At 52.9% G+C, this 18,432-nt stretch overlaps 1 protein-coding gene across 2 annotated transcripts in view; it reads right to left on the reverse strand.

Moving 5' to 3' along the window:
* Positions 1–15,987, reverse strand: part of LOC141085257 (zonadhesin-like) — a 79,803-nt gene extending 63,816 nt beyond the window's left edge. Inside the window, exon 1 of one of the 2 annotated variants that reach the window (XR_012231253.1) lies at positions 14,070–15,987. Coding sequence is in view for 1 of the 2 variants with exons in the window: in XM_073570525.1 (XP_073426626.1) it covers positions 14,070–14,097 (28 nt within the window). In the remaining variant the exon portion in view is untranslated. The remainder of the gene's footprint in view (positions 1–14,069) is intronic. The other variant, XM_073570525.1, reaches the window with a different exon arrangement.
* Positions 15,988–18,432: the final 2,445 nt, after the last annotated feature.

Raw genomic sequence — 18,432 nt, forward strand, 5'->3', positions numbered from 1 at the left:
GAAATCATTCATTGTTCATCGAGGTAATCGGCAGCCTGTTAACTCTGAAGATTAACGTGAAATGAGTGTGATTATGATCTTTTGTTTGTGATAATCCTTCATGGTAGATGAACCTTTGTGCTCCTAGCTGTCTATTACAGAAAAATAATGTGGCCGAATTTCTGCTGTAGCGAGTTACCTTACAGCCAGGTACAGGAAAAATGGAATGGAGGTACCACTACACCAAAACTAGTTGAGACATTTAAGGTGCTTAACAACTATGGACTAAGAAAAATAAACCTGGATCTCAGAATGTGGTGACACAAAAATGATTTTTATCGCATAAAACGTTTTTTTATTCAATCAAACCAATTAAATGGAAATGAGTGAATCAACTTGATGAGAAACAAGTTGGCATTGATTTTTTGGGAATTAATTGAACTTGACAAATTTTAACAATTTGCGATCACATTAGCATGAATCCCATCAATTGTCCATTGCCATTTTATACATTGCATGACGTTGGTATTGTCAAGTTGCTCCCAGCCGGGGGAGGCGGGACCCACCCACAACCCCGCACCCCCCACCCAAACACAAATTAATCCCATACGCCGCAACATAAAACCAAAGGCCAAAGGTTTCTTTTGGAATTTATACGGCCACAGCAGCCTTTTAGTAAACAAACAACATTAACAATAAAGTATTATAAATAACATAGATACAGTAACTTGACCCCGGAGGAGTCCTTGAAGCCACAAGATCTAGGTGAATCGACCCCAAAATGCTGTGGACAGAACCCCACATATTACTCCCAGCCGTTACCCCACAGGCTCGGGAGCACCAACCACCGACACGTCTGTCCACTAGGCAACTAGGGGATCCGCACTCTTTACGGAACTCCCCATCCACCTTTCACCAGATCACCACCACCAACTTATAAACAGAGGAGACCCTATACAGTGAATCTCCAAAAACCAAATTTCCAAACGACTCCAAGGACTCCCCCCCTTTCAAAAACCGCCACAACGAGGGACCTTGAACACCTCAAGGGCCCGAGACCCCCCGAACACGCCAAGCAATGGCCCGCTCAATGCCTTCCTGAAGACCAAGAGTCCAAATATCGGAGCCGACCCCATTCAAATGGACCCCATCCGCCAACCAAAAATCACCTTCACCCCTTTCAAGATCAAAGTGACGCACAGCCACACCCCCGTTTCTTACCACAAAGGAAGACACCGCCCTGTTAACTTTAATCCTGGCCTTGTTGACCTTTACCAGGGACCTCATGGAACGCCACCTCCTGCGTGGAACTATTTCGGACCACACAATGGTGACCCCCCGATATAACAACCACAACCGCAAACAATCCTGCTTGATGTCCTTTATAAGTTCCCGAAAAGGCCTCACCGCCAAATCATTGCCCCCCACATGAAGAACAAGAATGTCCGGTGCGCGATCCAACTGGGCACACACGTGAATTTCCTGTAAAACCCTCCGCCATTCCATCCCCCGGAAGCCGAGCCACCGCACCACCGCCGTGCTCCTGGGGAAGCCCAGTTGTCTGCCTTCATGTCGAACATCAGCTCTCAAAGCTCCCCAATGAACGAAGGAGTGCCCAAAAATCCAAACAGCAAAGGTTCGACACCTGAAACAAAAAAGGATGAGTGCTAACAACACAAATGACGACTAAGGCCTAACGTAACTCCGATATCGGTCAGACTTCCAACCACCAATGCGCCATATAGCAGCCGGATCCAAACCCCCCACTGCCGCTTCCGTCGCCGCCCCTATCCTGAAAGAATGAGGAGCAAAGCGAGAGTCATCCAGGCCCAGCCACCGAACGGACTTCTTAAAAACGGCACCAAACTGATATCTGGACAAACTACCGCTGTCAAGATGACACAAGAGAGACCCAGACAAGCTGGGATGCAAGTCCCAAAAATTCCTCAAGCACTGAACAGGGCACATTGCAGAACCAGGCACCTTCCCCAACACCACCCAGCGACCTCTTCCCGACTGATCCGTCTTGGAACGTCGCAACCAAAATTCAACCCCGCCCGAAGTCAATACAACATCCCTGGCCAATAACCCCCCTGCCAATTTCTTACTGGAAGAAACAAGTTCACCAACACGTAAAGCCCCAAAAAAATGCGAACGAAAAAGCCAAGCGAAACAACAAGACCTCGTAACGCGTAGAACATACGGACTCCAGCGTGAGATCCAATTGCTCCAATAAATTGAAGGATACCGGCCTCCTCAAATCCCCCTTGCTTCGGCCCCGACGAAAACCCTTCGCCGCCTGTTTGACTAAAAACGTCTTTGTCAAATCTTGACAACCACGCAAGTGAAAACCAAAGGACAGGCTGACCAAAATGCGAGAAACTTTTGCACACGACCAACCCTCGACGGAGCCGCGCCCCAACCAGGCCAACAACATCCCTTCTTGATCCTGCCCAAAACCATCGACCAGACCAGCTGCAACAACTTCCTCCCACATCCGCCACACTGCCTGGTAAGCCTCCCAAGTTTTAGGCGCCAAGGAAGCTTCGATCAGCGACTCTGCGGCCCGTAAGCCAGGTTCCACAATTCCTCGGGACAAGCTAAACCCTCGACCTCCGCTTCTGGCGCCAACGAGCGGAAACGATCCCACTGCGAACGAGAGAGAGAGTCAGCTATGTCGTTCTTGGCTCCAGGAACATGAGACGCAGTCACATGTGCATTCAAGGACAAGCATAGCAAAACCAACTGTTGCAACACTCGAACGACTGGAGGCGACGACGCGGTAAGACCGTTAATCGCACTCACAATGCCCATGTTGTCACAATTGAAACGGAAGCGCCGATCGCGAAACTCGGACCCCCACAAATGAACGGCCACAAGGATCGGAAAAATCTCCAACAACGTAATGTTACGCACCAAACCGATCGCGAACCACTCATCGGGCCAACGAGACGCGCACCACTGTCCTCTGAAGTAAGCACCGAAGCCTACACCGCCAGCAGCATCCGTGAACAATTCCAAGACATCATTCCCAACGACGTCTGACATCACCAAAGAGCGGCCATTGTAGCCGACCAAAAAAGACTCCCATACCGCCAAATCAGCCCTGAGATCCGACGACAATCTGATGAAATGATGGGGGGCCTGAATCCCTGCAGTAGCGCTGGCCAGCCTACGTGAAAAAACTCGCCCCATCGGCATCACCCGACACGCAAAATTCAACTTCCCCAGCACTGACTGGAGGTCACGCAACGATATCTTCTTCAAACGACGCGCACGAACCACTTCCGCCCGCAAATCCACCAACTTATCCTCAGGTAGCCTGAACTCCCACGCAACAGTATCAATCACAATCCCCAGAAAACGCAGGCACATAGCGGGGCCCTCTGTTTTACCGGGCGCCAACGGCACGCCAAATCGCTCAGCAACCCATTCAATAGCCTGGAGAATTCTCTGACAACGCAATGAATCTGCGGGACCGACGCACAGACGCAAATAATGGATAACTGAGTCCCAACCGGAAACCTCCCGAACGAACCACTCCAGAAAAGAACTAAATGCCTCAAAATATGCGCAGGACAATGAGCAACCCATTGGCAAGCACCTGTCCACGAAAAACTTGCCGTCCCAAATACAACCCAGCAGCCTCATGCTGTTCGGATGAACCGGTAATAAGCGAAACGCAGCTTCAATGTCGGTCTTAGCCAGAAGCGCCCCCCGACCACAGCTCCGCACCCACCGAGCAGCCTCATCAAACGACGAGTAGACCACTGAACAAATCTCCGGATCAATCCCATCATTGACCGACCTCCCACGAGGAAACGACAAGTGCTGAATAAGCCCACCCAAGCCGCCAACGGAGTTGCCGCAAGAAAACCCCGCTCCAAGCGCGACAACAAATTCCGCACGTCCCCTAACATGTTAACTACACCCCCTCCAACCCCAGTACCATCCGCCGGGGAACCCACACCCGCCAAAGAGGAAGACAAAACAGTAGACATAGAGGCATACTCACCGGGCTGCGAGGGGGTTGTGGGCCCTCCAGCCGAACGACTAGGATCCGCGGATGAATGTCCACCTGTTCTTGTAGCGAAGCTGGCGCCGCTGGACTGGCGCTGACACTGAGGACTCTCTCCCGGAGGATCAGGGGTGCAGGACCCGAAACCCGGGGTGGATCCCGCTAGCCAATCTCCTGGCGACCACGCTGCCTGGGTCGCCGCGTCATGGGTCCTGGATCCCCCACCATCTGACCCTGCTGTAACGGCCCCCGGTGATGACGCATGTGGCCCCAGAGCGCGCCACCTGCCGCCGTCTGATGGGGTGGAAGCCACAGGCCCTGCCGCTCTGCAGGCTGCTGCATCCCTGCTGCAGGACCTCCTGTCATGCCGCCCCGCGTGAGAGGCAGACCACGGTGCGGGCACCCCCCCGCCGCAGTCCCCCGACCCCCCAAAAGTCCCCCTCCCGGTGAGGGGTGAGGTGCTGGGCCCTGCCGCCTGGCAGGCCGCCGTCCCGGGGCTGCCCGACCGCGAACCGGAGGAGAGAGCAGGCTGTGACGCTGGGGCGCCGTCACCACAGCCCCCCCGATGCCTGTGTGGAGCTGCGCCGCCCTGCGCGTGTCCGCCCCGCCCCCTGCAGAGAGCGAGCCGCAGGGCCTCGCCGGGCTTGCGGATTCCTCCCAAGCCGGGGCCCGCTATTGCGGGGAGCGCGTGGCGCCCGGCTTGGAGGGTCCCGGGAGGGGCTCCTACGCCATCGGGAGGCCCGGGGAGCCGAGTCAGGGGAGAGCCGCTCGGGAAGCCTCACCCTTCTGGTCCGTAGCTCTCTCCTCCCCGGCTGTGTCGCCTGCACGGTGGTCCCAGGCGAGATTGAGGCCAGCTGCGCCGCCAAACAGCCAGGAGGCTGCGACATGGATGCCTGCCGGAGACACTCCAAGGCCCGATCCACGGCCGACATGGTGGCTGGTGACAAGCTGCAGGTAAGAGCGGGAACAGAGAGGGAGGAAGGCCCACTGCACCCCCTTTTAAATGTGCAACGCTCCCATTCCCCGAAGACGCTCCCCCCACCCTCACCTTCCAACCCCCCGTCATGTTTGGCCTCCGCCCACGCCTCTTCTGTAGGGGAGGGGGGAGGCTCAGCTCCGGCCATTGCTGAAGATTAGATCAGCCAGAGAAGGACCACATGACTTCAGGCTTCACCATATTACCATGTAACCATCACATCACATTGTATAATGCAGTCAATCATGAGGGACTGTCATAGCCTGTATAGAAAACAAAGCACGAAATGCAGCAGCCGTTTTACTGCCTCAGTTGCCATTTGCCATTTTATACCTTGCAGAAGATTAGATCAGCCAGGGAAGGACCACATGGCCTGAGGCTTCACCATAGTACCATGTAACCATAATATCACATTTATAGTGCAGCCAATCATGAGGGACTGTCAAAGCCTGTATAAAAACCAAAGCAAGAAATGGAGCAGACGTTTTATCTCCTCAATTAATCATGGCTATTTTACACATTGCAGATCATCACATCAGCCAGAGAAGGACCAAAAAACTTCAGGCTTCACCATAATACCATGCAACTGTGGCTCCATCAGGAGCATGGCCGCCACAGTGGCTTTGCCTTCCTCCAGGGAGGGTAATGCCAGGCTTGGAGGCAATGACGGGTCCCTCTCGCAGTCAATCTATGCATGCAACACAGTTCCACTCCAGGCCAGCAGGGGGAGTTCTGAACCGGAATTAAGGGGAGGAGTGCTCGCTGAGGGCCAAGAGGAAGGAGTGGTGAGTTAGTCTGCGGAGGGTGAAGTGTGCAGACGTGTGGAAGGAGCGCTGAGATAGAGCTGAGAGGAAAAGCTCATCTCCCTGGTCTCCACGGCTGTATGGATGGACACTGATGGTCCTACGACACCAGAGGAGTAGAAGGCTGTAAATGCAATACTCCCATCTAAGACTTGAGGGAACAACAGCAACACGGATAGTGAGCCGGGACTTAGGAGTGAGGAGTCCCTGGAACAGGCTACAGTTGTCTGCCGTACAAGTAGAGTTCTTAGGAACATCTGACAGGAGGAACTTCAGTGTAACTCAGTACTGGAGATCCCTTAAGTAAGCGCTAGGAAGGAGACTGCACAGCCCATCTGTTGAGAGAGAATCCCTGAGTTGCTTCCAGGCTAGCCTGCTCCGTTACCATCTGTAATCAGGACCCTGGACTGCGGTTATCAAGTAAAGGTACAGAAATTACACCCCGCTGTGTCTTGTCTGCTTCCTACCTTTCCGGCACCGCTACATCCCCGTGCCAACCACATCTACACTGCCCTGGGACTACAGCTTCACCTGTGGGGAGCTTTTACATCTCTGCTGCACCATACCATCAGTCCCAGCGGATCTGCATGCAGCGTCGGCTTAACACCTCCCTTGCCGAACGGCCACGGGTGGCGTCATGAACTATTCATCTAACTATATTCCACCATTCCCATTTTCCCCATTACTTGGGCACCCAGGGCCACAGTCTGGGTCACTGCTGCTGTGACACATCCCACTGATACCGGCCCGGTACCGACCCAACTTGGCGTCACAAACAGGATTACGGAGCCCAGTACCCCCGGGTCCTGTGTGCCATAGACTGTGTTGGTGTAAAAGACTGAGTGTGAAATTGGCGCCAATTTCCGCCATTGCCGCACTGCTTGACGCGCGCAGGAACCAAAAGAGGCGGGCCTTCGTGGGCGGAGCCTAACAGAGCGCGAAGAAGTGAAGTGCCGCGCGGGAAGAGAGGACAGCGCGCGAGAAGGGGAGGAGCTGAGGCCTACAGCCCAGAGCGTCGGGCCTGCGAAGCGGCCGCCGGCGAGCTCATACAACCCCCGGCCCTGGCTAACGTTAACTAGGGGGGAAGAGAATGTCCGCGCCACACAGCAGTGCAGCAGCGGACGCGGTTGCCAATCCCGCAGCACCGCAAGGAGGAGCGCCCGCCACAGCGGTCCCCATAATGCCGCTGTCCATGCCCTACATACTGGGAGCGGCCTGGCTACCTCAGTACTCGGATGAGTCACACACCCTGAGTGAATTTAAAGAGAGACAAGGTGATGCAGAGGCGGACGCCGCCGCCAACCCCGCAGCACCGCAAGGAGGAGCGCCTGCTGCGGTGGTCCCCATCATGCCGCTGTCTATGCCCTACATACCGGGAGCGGCCTGGCAAACGCAGTACTCGGGTGAGTCACACACCCTGAGTGAATTTAAAGAGAGACTGTGCAGTTTGTTTAAAGTATACCCTCTGTCTGAAAGCGAGAAAGTGAATATCCTGAATGGACAGCTAACGGGTGCAGCACAGAGAGAGGTGAAAGCCAGGCAGGACACTGATAAAGAGACTGTTGCAAAGATCCTGGCCAAGCTGAGAAGCACCTTTGACACCGGCACTGCAGCTGAAATCAAGATGAGGTTCTTTGGCTGTAAACAGAAGGCACAGGACAGTATAAGGGACTATGCTCTCAACCTGCAGGAGGCGCTGCGAGCAGTTAAGCAAGTTCATCCTGACAGTGTAAAGGAGGAAGATAAACTGTTAAAGGAGCAGTTCATTGAAGGACTTCTATCCAGTACACACAGAGGACAATTGAGCATCATAACCCTGCAAGACCCTGATCTGGACTTTGCTGATTTTAAGGACAGGGTTATACGGGTTCTGCAGGAACCCACTGACAGCTGTCCAGCGCCCCTGAGGCGCCCAGCGATCACCTACCACCAGGAAGCAACGTCTTTCCCTTCCATCCCTGTGGAGGCTGATGCACAGACTCTGGATAAAGATCCAACTGAAGAGCTGCGTCTTCAGGTCCAGGAGTTGACCAAAGGAATGGCTGCGCTTACTAAAAATGTGCAGTCTCTGCAAGTGTCCTCTAAAGAAAAGATCCAGCTTGCTTCCAGTCAAGAGGATGTCCCATGGCTCTGGAGGAGGAGAACCCCGCCACTTCGAGGAAGGAACAACAATCGCTATGACCATGACGGACGTCGCATCTGTTGTCGCTGATATAAGGCAGGTCATCTTGCAAGATTCTGTCCTTTAAACGAGCAATCCCAGGGGTTAGAGGCCCAACCCCCAGGAATAGGATCCCCAGGCCCAAAGAACTGGAGAGCTAAGTATGTTGGAGGGAGACCAATCCTTCCGGTGGTGATTGACGGTATCCCCATGAACGCTTTGCTGGACACTGGCTCTCAGGTGACCACTACGTCGTACATTCTTTACAAGAGGTATTGAGCTGATTCTGAACTTACCCGTGGCCCAACTGATGAACTGACAGTAGTTGCCAGTAATGGTCAGTCTTTGCCTTTTTGGATGTAAAGAGATTACTGTTAAAGGGGGTTGGGTAGAGCTAAAATCTCAAGGTATGATAGTTGTTCATTAGAGATGAGCGACTTTGCCTTTTTTCGGGTCGAGTTGGGTTTCGCGAAACCCGACTTTCGCAAAAGTCGGGTCGAACGAAATCGGCCGACTATAGGGAAAAGTCGGGGGTCCGACTGAAACACGAAAACCCAATGTAAGTCAATGGGGAAGAAAAGTCGGCAGTGAGAGGAGGACAGGAAACACGCTTACAGTGCCCATTTGAATGCCAAAAGCATAAATTCTTATTACTGAAGCTTGTCACCCTTTATTTACTTCATAATACAAGTTACGCACTGAAAAATGGGGGTTATTTGGCTAAAGTTATGGGGGGGTAGGGCTGGCTCCAGGTTTTCATGTGCCCTGGGCGAAAAAGCGCCCCTTTAACACATAATACCACAACTCATGCTGCTCCGATACGGCAGAGAAATAGTGGTATACTACAAAGAAAAATACTTCACTTTTTACATCTCATGACGAGGCCCATCTATTTCTCCATACAGAATTATTGGTCCCATATAATGTTTGAAACAGTATATGATGAGCTCCACATAATGCTACAGTATATGTTGGTCCCCATGGATGAAGCTCCACTGTCTTATGGGCCCAAATAATGCTCCATACATAATGGGCCCCATTTCTAATGCTCTAGTGTATAATGGGCCCTGTAAATGCTGCTCCAGTGTCTGATGTCCACCTTTGGAATGTTCCAGTGTATGGTGGGCCCCATCTATCATTCTCCAGAGTATAGTGCTCCCCAAAAATTGCTGTCCCAACATTGAAAACAATGAAATAAGTCTCCTCGCTAGGGAATCCCTGTACTAGTCTGGACTCCTCGTCGTCCCCATCTTCCATCTCACTGCACAGTATTTCAACCTTGCAAGTGCTGTGATCCTGAGCAAGCAGGGGGGGCCCACTCGTTGGCGACGGCACTGGCACAGGGCCCCTGATAGTACAGTGGTGTGTCTGATGGCGGGTGGGCCGAACCTGCACTTTCATCTGCAGCTACCTCTTTGTCACCGTGTAAGATGGAACAGTATATGGGAAGGGTAACCTGAGTTTCATCAGGGTCAGATTCAGGCCGTGTAGCGTGCGAGGGGAATGTAGTGGTCTGGGTCAATGTACCAGCAGATTCATCGAGCAGTGGCTGGGCATCAGTGCACTTGTGTCGCCCCCAGGAGTACGGTCGCCACAGTGGCATTACCTTCCTCCTAGGGAGTGTGATGTCATACTTGGGAGCAACGAAGGATCTCTCTAGCAGGTTAACTGATTGGGCGGCGTTATTCCCACGAGTCACGACCCTCCAAACAGCGTTCATGAAGGCAAAGTGTTTGTTTTATGTGGGCAGTATGGTTGCAAAGCTGAACCTTAAAGGAATGTCCAGAAGGGCACCACCAGGAGTGGAGCCTGCAGCGTAATTTGACTCAACACGGGCAACCTCAACCATGCCAGCTACAGAACAGATGCACACATTGCAAGCTTAATTCCGTTAACGAATGAGACTCCGTCATACCCCGCGGTCCAAGTCCGGCTTACTAGAGGGACACGCGAGGCTCTGGCACGTGAGATTGGCCAATAACTGGTGTGTCATGCCCTTACATGTCCGTGGCTGCATGTGCGCTACACTGAAAGGGCCAGCGTTTGTCGCTTAGGCTAGTTTCACATTAGCGCTTTTGAGCGCAGCGACGGCCTGCGCACGGCCGCCGCTAAGCCCCACCCCCTGCCGCGCCTCCGCCGGTAGCTCCGCCTACCGGTGCATGACGCTGCATGCGTCCCCTATCTTTATCACTGGGGGCGCAGGCCGTGCGCAGTATGCGTTTGGCGGCGCATGCGCCTTTTTGACCGTGCGCCGAGCGCAACCAAACTGCAGCAGGTTGCGTTTGGCGCAGGTTGGCGCACCGTCAAAAAGGCGCATGCGCCGCCAAACGCATACCGCGCACGGCCTGCGCCCCCAGTGATAAAGATAGGGGACGCAGGACACATGCAGCGTCATGCGCCGGTAGGCGGAGCTACCGGCGGAGGCGCGGCAGGGGCGGGGCTTAGAGGCGGCCGTGCGCAGGCCGGTGCTGCACTCAAAAGCGCTAATATGAAACTAGCCTTACAGGTGCAGATAACCCGCTGAACACCGTTAGTGATGGGGATCTGGGATTACAATTATTACCCGCGAACGATGATTTCCCAGTAAGTGCAGGTCAACCGCAGTTCCGGAATTAGGCCTAACCGTCATTCCTGAAAAAATGAAAAACTTACGTGTGCAAACCACAGGTGCTGTAGCTTGCTTAACAGCTCGCCAACCGTTCTCAGGCCCAGTATGGATTACACGTGATTGCACAAAGGTGAGAAAGGGTACCGTATCCCCGGATAACATGTATGGATAGCATAGTGTACACATTCAAAATATATGTCTATAGATCAGGAGGCAGGCTCAGACGGTGTCAGGCCCAGTATGGATTACACGTGATTGCACAAAGGTGAGAAAGGGTACCGTATCCCCGGATAACATGTATGGATAGCATAGTGTACACATTCAAAATATATGTCTATAGATCAGGAGGCAGGCTCAGACGGTGTCAGGCCCAGTATGGATTACACGTGATTGCACAAAGGTGAGAAAGGGTACCGTATCACCGGATAACATGTATGGATAGCATAGTGTACACATTCAAAATATATGTCTATAGATCAGGAGGCAGGCTCAGACGGTGTCAGGCCCAGTATGGATTACACGTGATTGCACAAAGGTGAGAAAGGGTACCGTATCACCGGATAACATGTATGGATAGCATAGTGTACACATTCAAAATATATGTCTATAGATCAGGAGGCAGGCTCAGACGGTGTCAGGCCCAGTATGGATTTGACGGCCCAGATTACACAGCGGAGGAGCAGGGAGAGGTAAACATTGCAAATGCTGGGGCTCTGCTCAAGCAAGGGGGGCCCACTGGTGGGCATCGGTACTGGCACTGGGCCCCTCATAGTACGGCGGTGTGTCTGACGGCGGGTGTGCACCACCACCGTCAGAGACACCTGATTGCACTATGAGGGACCCTGTGCCAGTGCCCGCGCCCAAGAGTCGGCCTACCCACCTGTCCAGGGCAACGGCACTCGCACGGTTTTGTGCTCTAGGTGGTAACCCCGGCCATGGGGGGGGGGGGGGGGGGCAGCACAGTTAGGGAGTTTTAGAAAGCGGCATATGTTGATGTTGAACATTCAGCTGATGCAAAATGAGAAATTGTTCAAGTCCCAGGAAGAGGAGGACCAAAGCAAGCCATTTTTCTGTCAACCTATGTGTCATCAGAGGACGGTGGGACAGAATCCTTGGAAACCCATGCGTGGTTCATTTTAATGAAGGTTAGATCATCCACATTTTGGATCGACAGACGGGTCCTTTTTTCTGTCAGGATTGATCCAGCAGCACTGAAGACTCTTTCCGATAGCACCAGGGTCGGACTGGGGTGTCTAGGGCCCACTAAGGGAATTAACTTTAGGGGCCCGCCTACAGTAATGTACAACTCAACATTTAGGCTTTGAGACCGCAGAATTACACAATGGGTTCTTTTGCCGTATATCCCACGCCAAATCTGCATCATTTCAGCATCCTAATTCTACTAAAAGCTGCACCGTTGTTCATATGCTGCAGATCTTTCCGCACTACGATTCATTTAATCCTTTAGGGCCGCAGGCCTGTTTTCACCTTAATGCCCAGGCCATTTTTTGCAAATCTGACCTGTGTTACTTTGAAGTTAAAAAGTGACCCCATTTTGGAATCTACACCCCAAAGGATTAACGTAGGGGGTATAGTGATCACTTTTGTCCCAACAAGAGTTCCATGGTAGATGCTACACAGCCCAGCCAATCGAAGCGTTCGTATCTGCAGGGGGGGCTAAAATTCCCCCGGAGCAGCCAGGCAGTGTTGCTGCCTGCCGGTCTTAGCGGCGAAAGCCTCCCGGTACCCGTGCGATTAGCTGCCCCAATAGGCAGCACAGGTCCCCAATAGGCAGCATTGGTCCCTATAGGCAGCACAGGTTCCCAATAGGCAGCACAACTCCCCAATAGGCAGCACAGGTCCCCAAAAGGCAGCACAGGTCCCCAATAGGTAGCACAGGTCCCCAATAGGCAGCACAGGTCCCCAATAGGTAGCACACGTCCCCAATAGGCAGCACAGGTCCCCAATAGGCAGCACAGGTCCCCAATAGGCAGCATTGGTCCCAAATAGGGAGCAAAGGTCCCCAATAGGCAGCACAGGTCCCCAATAGGCAGCATTGTTCCCCAATAGGCAGCATTGGTCCCAAATAGGGAGCACAGGTCCCCAATAGGCAGCACAGGTCCCAATAGGCAGCACAGGTCCCCAATAGGTAGCATTGTACCCAATAGGCAGCACAGGTCCCCAATAGGCAGCACAGGTCCTAATAGGCAGCACAGGTCCCCAATAGGCAGCATTGTTCCCTATAGGCAGCATTGGTCCCCAATAGGCAGCACAGGTCCCCAATAGGCAGCATTGTTCCCTATAGGCAGCATTGGTCCCCAATAGGCAGCACAGGTCCCCAATAGACAGCACAGGTCCCTAGTAGGCAGCACAGGTCCCCAATAGGCAGGCACAGGTCCCTAGTAGGCAGCACAGGTCCCTAATAGGCAGCACAGGTCCCCAAAAGGCAGGCACAGGTCCCTAGTAGGCAGCACAGGTCCCCAATACGCAGCACATACAGACAGTAACTCACTGACCCGGCGTTGGCCTGTGTACCAGATACCAGGGAGAACCCGCTGAATCCCACCCCTGGGCAGGGCCGGCTCCAGGTTTTTGAGGGCCCCGGGCGAAAAAGTCTCAGTTGGCCCCCCCTTAACACATACCACGACTCATGCCATGTGACATGCGTGGTGACGGCCAAAAACGGACTTGTCTCCATGTGGATCACACGGACACGCATGTGATTCACACGGACACTCGCTCTGTGGCAAAACACGTTCATGTGATGGAGGCTACTGATTAGTAGTGTACGCATGAAAGAAAGAAGAGATGGGAAATAAAGAACAGGGAAAGAAAGAGAAAGAATGGAAGGAAGAACAGAGAAAGATACAGAGAGAGAAAGAAAGAACATAGAAAGAACGAACAGAGAAAGAAAGAAAGAAAGAAAGAAAGAAAGAAAGAAAGAAAGAAAGAAAGAAAGAAAGAAAGAAAGAAAGAAAGGAGCAGAGAAAAAGAAAGGAAGAACACAGAGAAAGAAAAGAACAGAGAGAAAGAGAAAGAAAGGGGGTAAAGAAAGAAAGAACAGATAGAGAAAGAAAGAGGGGAAAGAAAGAACAGAGAGAAAGAAGAAAGAAAAAGAACAAAGAGAAAGAAAGAGTGGACAGAAAAAAAGAACAAAGAGAGAAAGAAAGAAAGAAAGAAAGAAAGAAAGAAAGAACGAACGGAGAGAGAAAAAGTTGACAGAAAAAAAGAACAGAGAGAGAGAAAAAGAAGGAGGGGAAAGAAAGAACAGAGAGGTAGAGAGAAAAAGAAAGAGGGGAAAGAACAGAGAGGAAGAGGGGAAAGAAAGAACAGAGAAAGAAAGAGGAAAGAGAGAACAGACAGAGAGAAAGAACAGAGACAGAAAGAAAGAAAGAGAACAGAGAGCGAAAGAACAGAGAGAGAGAAAAAAAAGATTAGAGAGAAAGAACAGAGAGAGAAAGAAACAGAGAAAGAAAAATTCTATAAAGATACTATAGCAGCCCAGCTCCCATTGTAGTGCCTACCTGAGCCTCCTGGTGCAGGACAGATCATGATCCGCTCACATGGCCGACATCCCCGATTCCAAGGCAATCTCGCTGTCCGCTGTCAGAGGAGGACACGGTGATGGATCTGAAGCATTCCCTGAAGTGCCTCCATGGTTCCGTCACAATCTCCTACTGAAATGACCTAATTTCTGATAAGCTTCCAGCACGTCACTTCCGGCAGAACGTTACGTGCAAGTTTTAAATTGCTCCTTGGGGGTCCGCTGTGTACTCCTGTGTCCCGCGGGGAAAGTATGCTCCCGGCTGGGGCAGTCTCTCTCTCAAAATCGGGACTGTCTCGCTGGATCCGGGACAGTTGGGACTCGAGAGGTATAAATGCTCCCCACCATACACGCACGGCTCCACTTTGTATGCCTCGTACACACACGGCTCCGCTCCGTACACCTTGTACACACGCAGCTTCACTCCGTACACCCCCGGCTCTGCTCCGCTCCATAAACACACGGCTCAGCTCTGTACACACACGGCTCCGTTCCGTACATCTCGTACACACACGGCTCTGCTCCATAAACCTCGTACACACGGCTTCGCTCCGTACACCTCGTACACACACGGCTCTGCTCCATACACCTCGTACACACACGGCTTCGCTCCGTACACCTCGTACACACACGGCTCTGCTCCATACACCTCGTACACACACGGCTTCGCTCCGTACACCTCGTACACACACGGCTCTGCTCCGTACAACTCGTACACACACGGCTCTGCTCCGTACAACTTGTAAACCCCTCGTGACCCCACCCAAGAACACACACGGCTCTACTACATCCACCTTGTTAAACCCCTCCCTGACCCCACACAAGTACACACATGGCTCTACTACATCCACCTTGTAAAACCCCTCCCTGACCTCACACAAGTACACACACGGCTCTGCTACATCCACCTTGTTAAACCCCTCCTGACCCCACACAAGTACACACACGGCTCTGCTACATCCACCTTGTTAAACCCCTCCCTGACCCCACATAAGTACAAACACGGCTCTGCTACATCCACCTTGTTAAACCTCTCCCTGACCCCACACAAGTACACACACGGCTCTGCTACATCTACCTTGTACAACCCCTCCTGACCCCACACAAGTACACACACGGCTCTGCTACATCCACCTTGTTAAACCCCTCCCTGACCCCACACAAGTACACACACGGCTCTGCTACATCCACATTGTTAAACCCCTCCCTGACCCCACACAAGTACACACACGGCTCTGCTACATCCACCTTGTAAACCCCTCCTGACCCCACACAGGTACACACACGGCTCTGCTACATCCACTTTGTAAAACCCTCCTGACCCCACACAAGTACACGCACGGCTCTGCTACATCCACCTTGTTAAACCCCTCCCTGACCCCACACAAGTACACACACGGCTCTGCTACATCTACCTTGTACAACCCCTCCTGACCCCACACAAGTACACACACGGCTCTGCTACATCCACCTTGTTAAACCCCTCCCTGACCCCACACAAGTACACACACGGCTCTGCTACATCCACATTGTTAAACCCCTCCCTGACCCCACACAAGTACACACACGGCTCTGCTACATCCACCTTGTAAACCCCTCCTGACCCCACACAGGTACACACACGGCTCTGCTACATCCACCTTGTAAACCCCTCCTGACCCCACACAAGTACACACACAGCTCTGCTACATTCACCTTGTAAACCCCTCCTGACCCCACACAAGTACACACACGGCTCTGCTACATCCACCTTGTAAAACCCATCCCTGACCACACACAAGTACACACACGGCTCTGCTACATCCACCTCTTACACACACGGCTTCGCTCCGTACACCTCGTACACACACGGCTCTGCTCCGTACAACTCGTACACACACGGCTCTGCTCCGTACAACTTGGAAAACCCTCGTGACCCCACCCAAGAACACACACGGCTCTACTACATCCACCTTGTTAAACCCCTCCCTGACCCCACACAAGTACACACACGGCTCTGCTACATCCACCTTGTTAAACCCCTCCCTGACCCCACATAAGTACAAACACGGCTCTGCTACATCCACCTTGTTAAACCTCTCCCTGACCCCACACAAGTACACACACGGCTCTGCTACATCTACCTTGTACAACCCCTCCTGACCCCACACAAGTACACACACGGCTCTGCTACATCCACCTTGTTAAACCCCTCCCTGACCCCACACAAGTACACACACGGCTCTGCTACATCCACATTGTTAAACCCCTCCCTGACCCCACACAAGTACACACACGGCTCTGCTACATCCACCTTGTAAACCCCTCCTGACCCCACACAGGTACACACACGGCTCTGCTACATCCACTTTGTTAAACCCTCCTGACCCCACACAAGTACACGCACGGCTCTGCTACATCCACCTTGTTAAACCCCTCCCTGATCCCACACAAGTACACACACGGCTCTGCTACATCCACCTTGTAAACCCCTCCTGACCCCACACAAGTACACACACAGCTCTGCTACATCCACCTTGTAAACCCCTCCTGACCCCACACAAGTACACACACAGCTCTGCTACATCCACCTTGTAAACCCCTCCTGACCCCACACAAGTACACACACGGCTCTGCTACATCCACCTTGTAAAACCCCTCCCTGACCACACACAAGTACACACACGGCTGTGCTACATCCACCTTGTAAAACCCCTCCCTGACCCCACACAAGTACACACACGGCTCTGCTACATCCACCTTGTTAAACCCCTCCCTGACCCCACACAAGTACACACACGGCTCTGCTACATCCACCTTGTTAAACCCCTCCCTGACTCCACACAAGTACACACACGGCTCTGCTACATCCACCTTGTTAAACCCCTCCCTGACCTCACACAAGTACACACACGGCTCTGCTACATCCACCTTGTAAAACCCCTCCCTGACCCCACACAAGTACACACACGGCTCTGCTACATCCACCTTGTAAACTCCTCCTGACCCCACACAAGTACACACACGGCTCTGCTACATCCACCTTGTTAAACCCCTCCCTGACCCCACACAAGTACACACACGGCTCTGCTACATCCACCTTGTAAACCCCTCCTGACCCCATACAAGTACACACGGCTCTGCTACATCCACCTTGTAAAACCCCTCCTGACCCCATACAAGTACACACACGGCTCTGCTACATCCACCTTGTAAAACCCCTCCCTGACCCCACACAAGTACACACACGGCTCTGCTATATCCACCTTGTAAACCCCTCCTGACCCCATACAAGTACACACACGGCTCTGCTACATCCACCTTGTAAACTCCTCCTTACCCCACACAAGTACACACACGGCTCTGCAACATCCACCTTGTAAAACCCCTCCCTGACCCCACACAAGTACACACACGGCTCTACTACATCCACCTTGTAAAACCCCTCCCTGACCTCATACAAGTACACACACGGCTCTGCTACATCTACCTTGTAAAACCCCTCCCTGACCCCACACAAGTACACACACGGCTCTGCTACATCCACCTTGTAAAACCCCTCCCTGACCTCACACAAGTACACACACGGCTCTGCTACATCTACCTTGTAAAACCCCTCCCTGACCCCACACAAGTACACACACGGCTCTGCTACATCCACCTTGTAAAACCCCTCCCTGACCCCACACAAGTACACACACGGCTCTGCTACATCCACCTTGTAAACCCCTCCTGACCCCACACAAGTACACACACGGCTCTGCTACATCCACCTTGTAAACCCATCCTGACCCCACACAAGTACACACACGGCTCTGCTACATCCACCTTGTTAAACCCCTCCCTGACCCCACTGTCCCACACATAAATGTTACCTCATCCATCCAGACCAGCACCATAATGAAAAGCGGCCAGCAGAGCAGAGTCCTGCAGCCACCCTGGTCATGTGACCCGACTCCTCCCCTCCTGTGACCTCATCACAGGTCCTGTGCTGGCACCGCACACAAGATTACAGTGGAAGGAAGCGATGATCATTGCTGGCTGTAAGGGGCTGCGTCACTGCGTGGGTCCCTCGCGGAGGGCGCAGGATGGGGTCAGTACATGGGGGGCGTGGCGGCGGCCGGCGGGTATCCCAGACAGCGTGAGTGGGCCCTCCCATCTCGCCAGGGCCCCAGCACTTGCCCGGGTGCTGACGCCGGCCCTGCCCCTGGGTACCAGCGACCAGTGAGTGACAGTGACATTCGGGGGCGGGGCCCACCGAGGGATCCAAGAGTACCTTTGTGGGCCAGTCCGAGCCTGCATCAGACACATCACACAAGCACAGAACACACATCAGACACATCACACAAGCACAGAGCACACAT

Source organism: Dendrobates tinctorius, unplaced genomic scaffold (assembly GCF_039654945.1).
Source record: "Dendrobates tinctorius isolate UK_male_01 unplaced genomic scaffold, ASM3965494v1 ptg000028l, whole genome shotgun sequence".
NCBI classification, from domain to species: domain Eukaryota; kingdom Metazoa; phylum Chordata; class Amphibia; order Anura; family Dendrobatidae; genus Dendrobates; species Dendrobates tinctorius.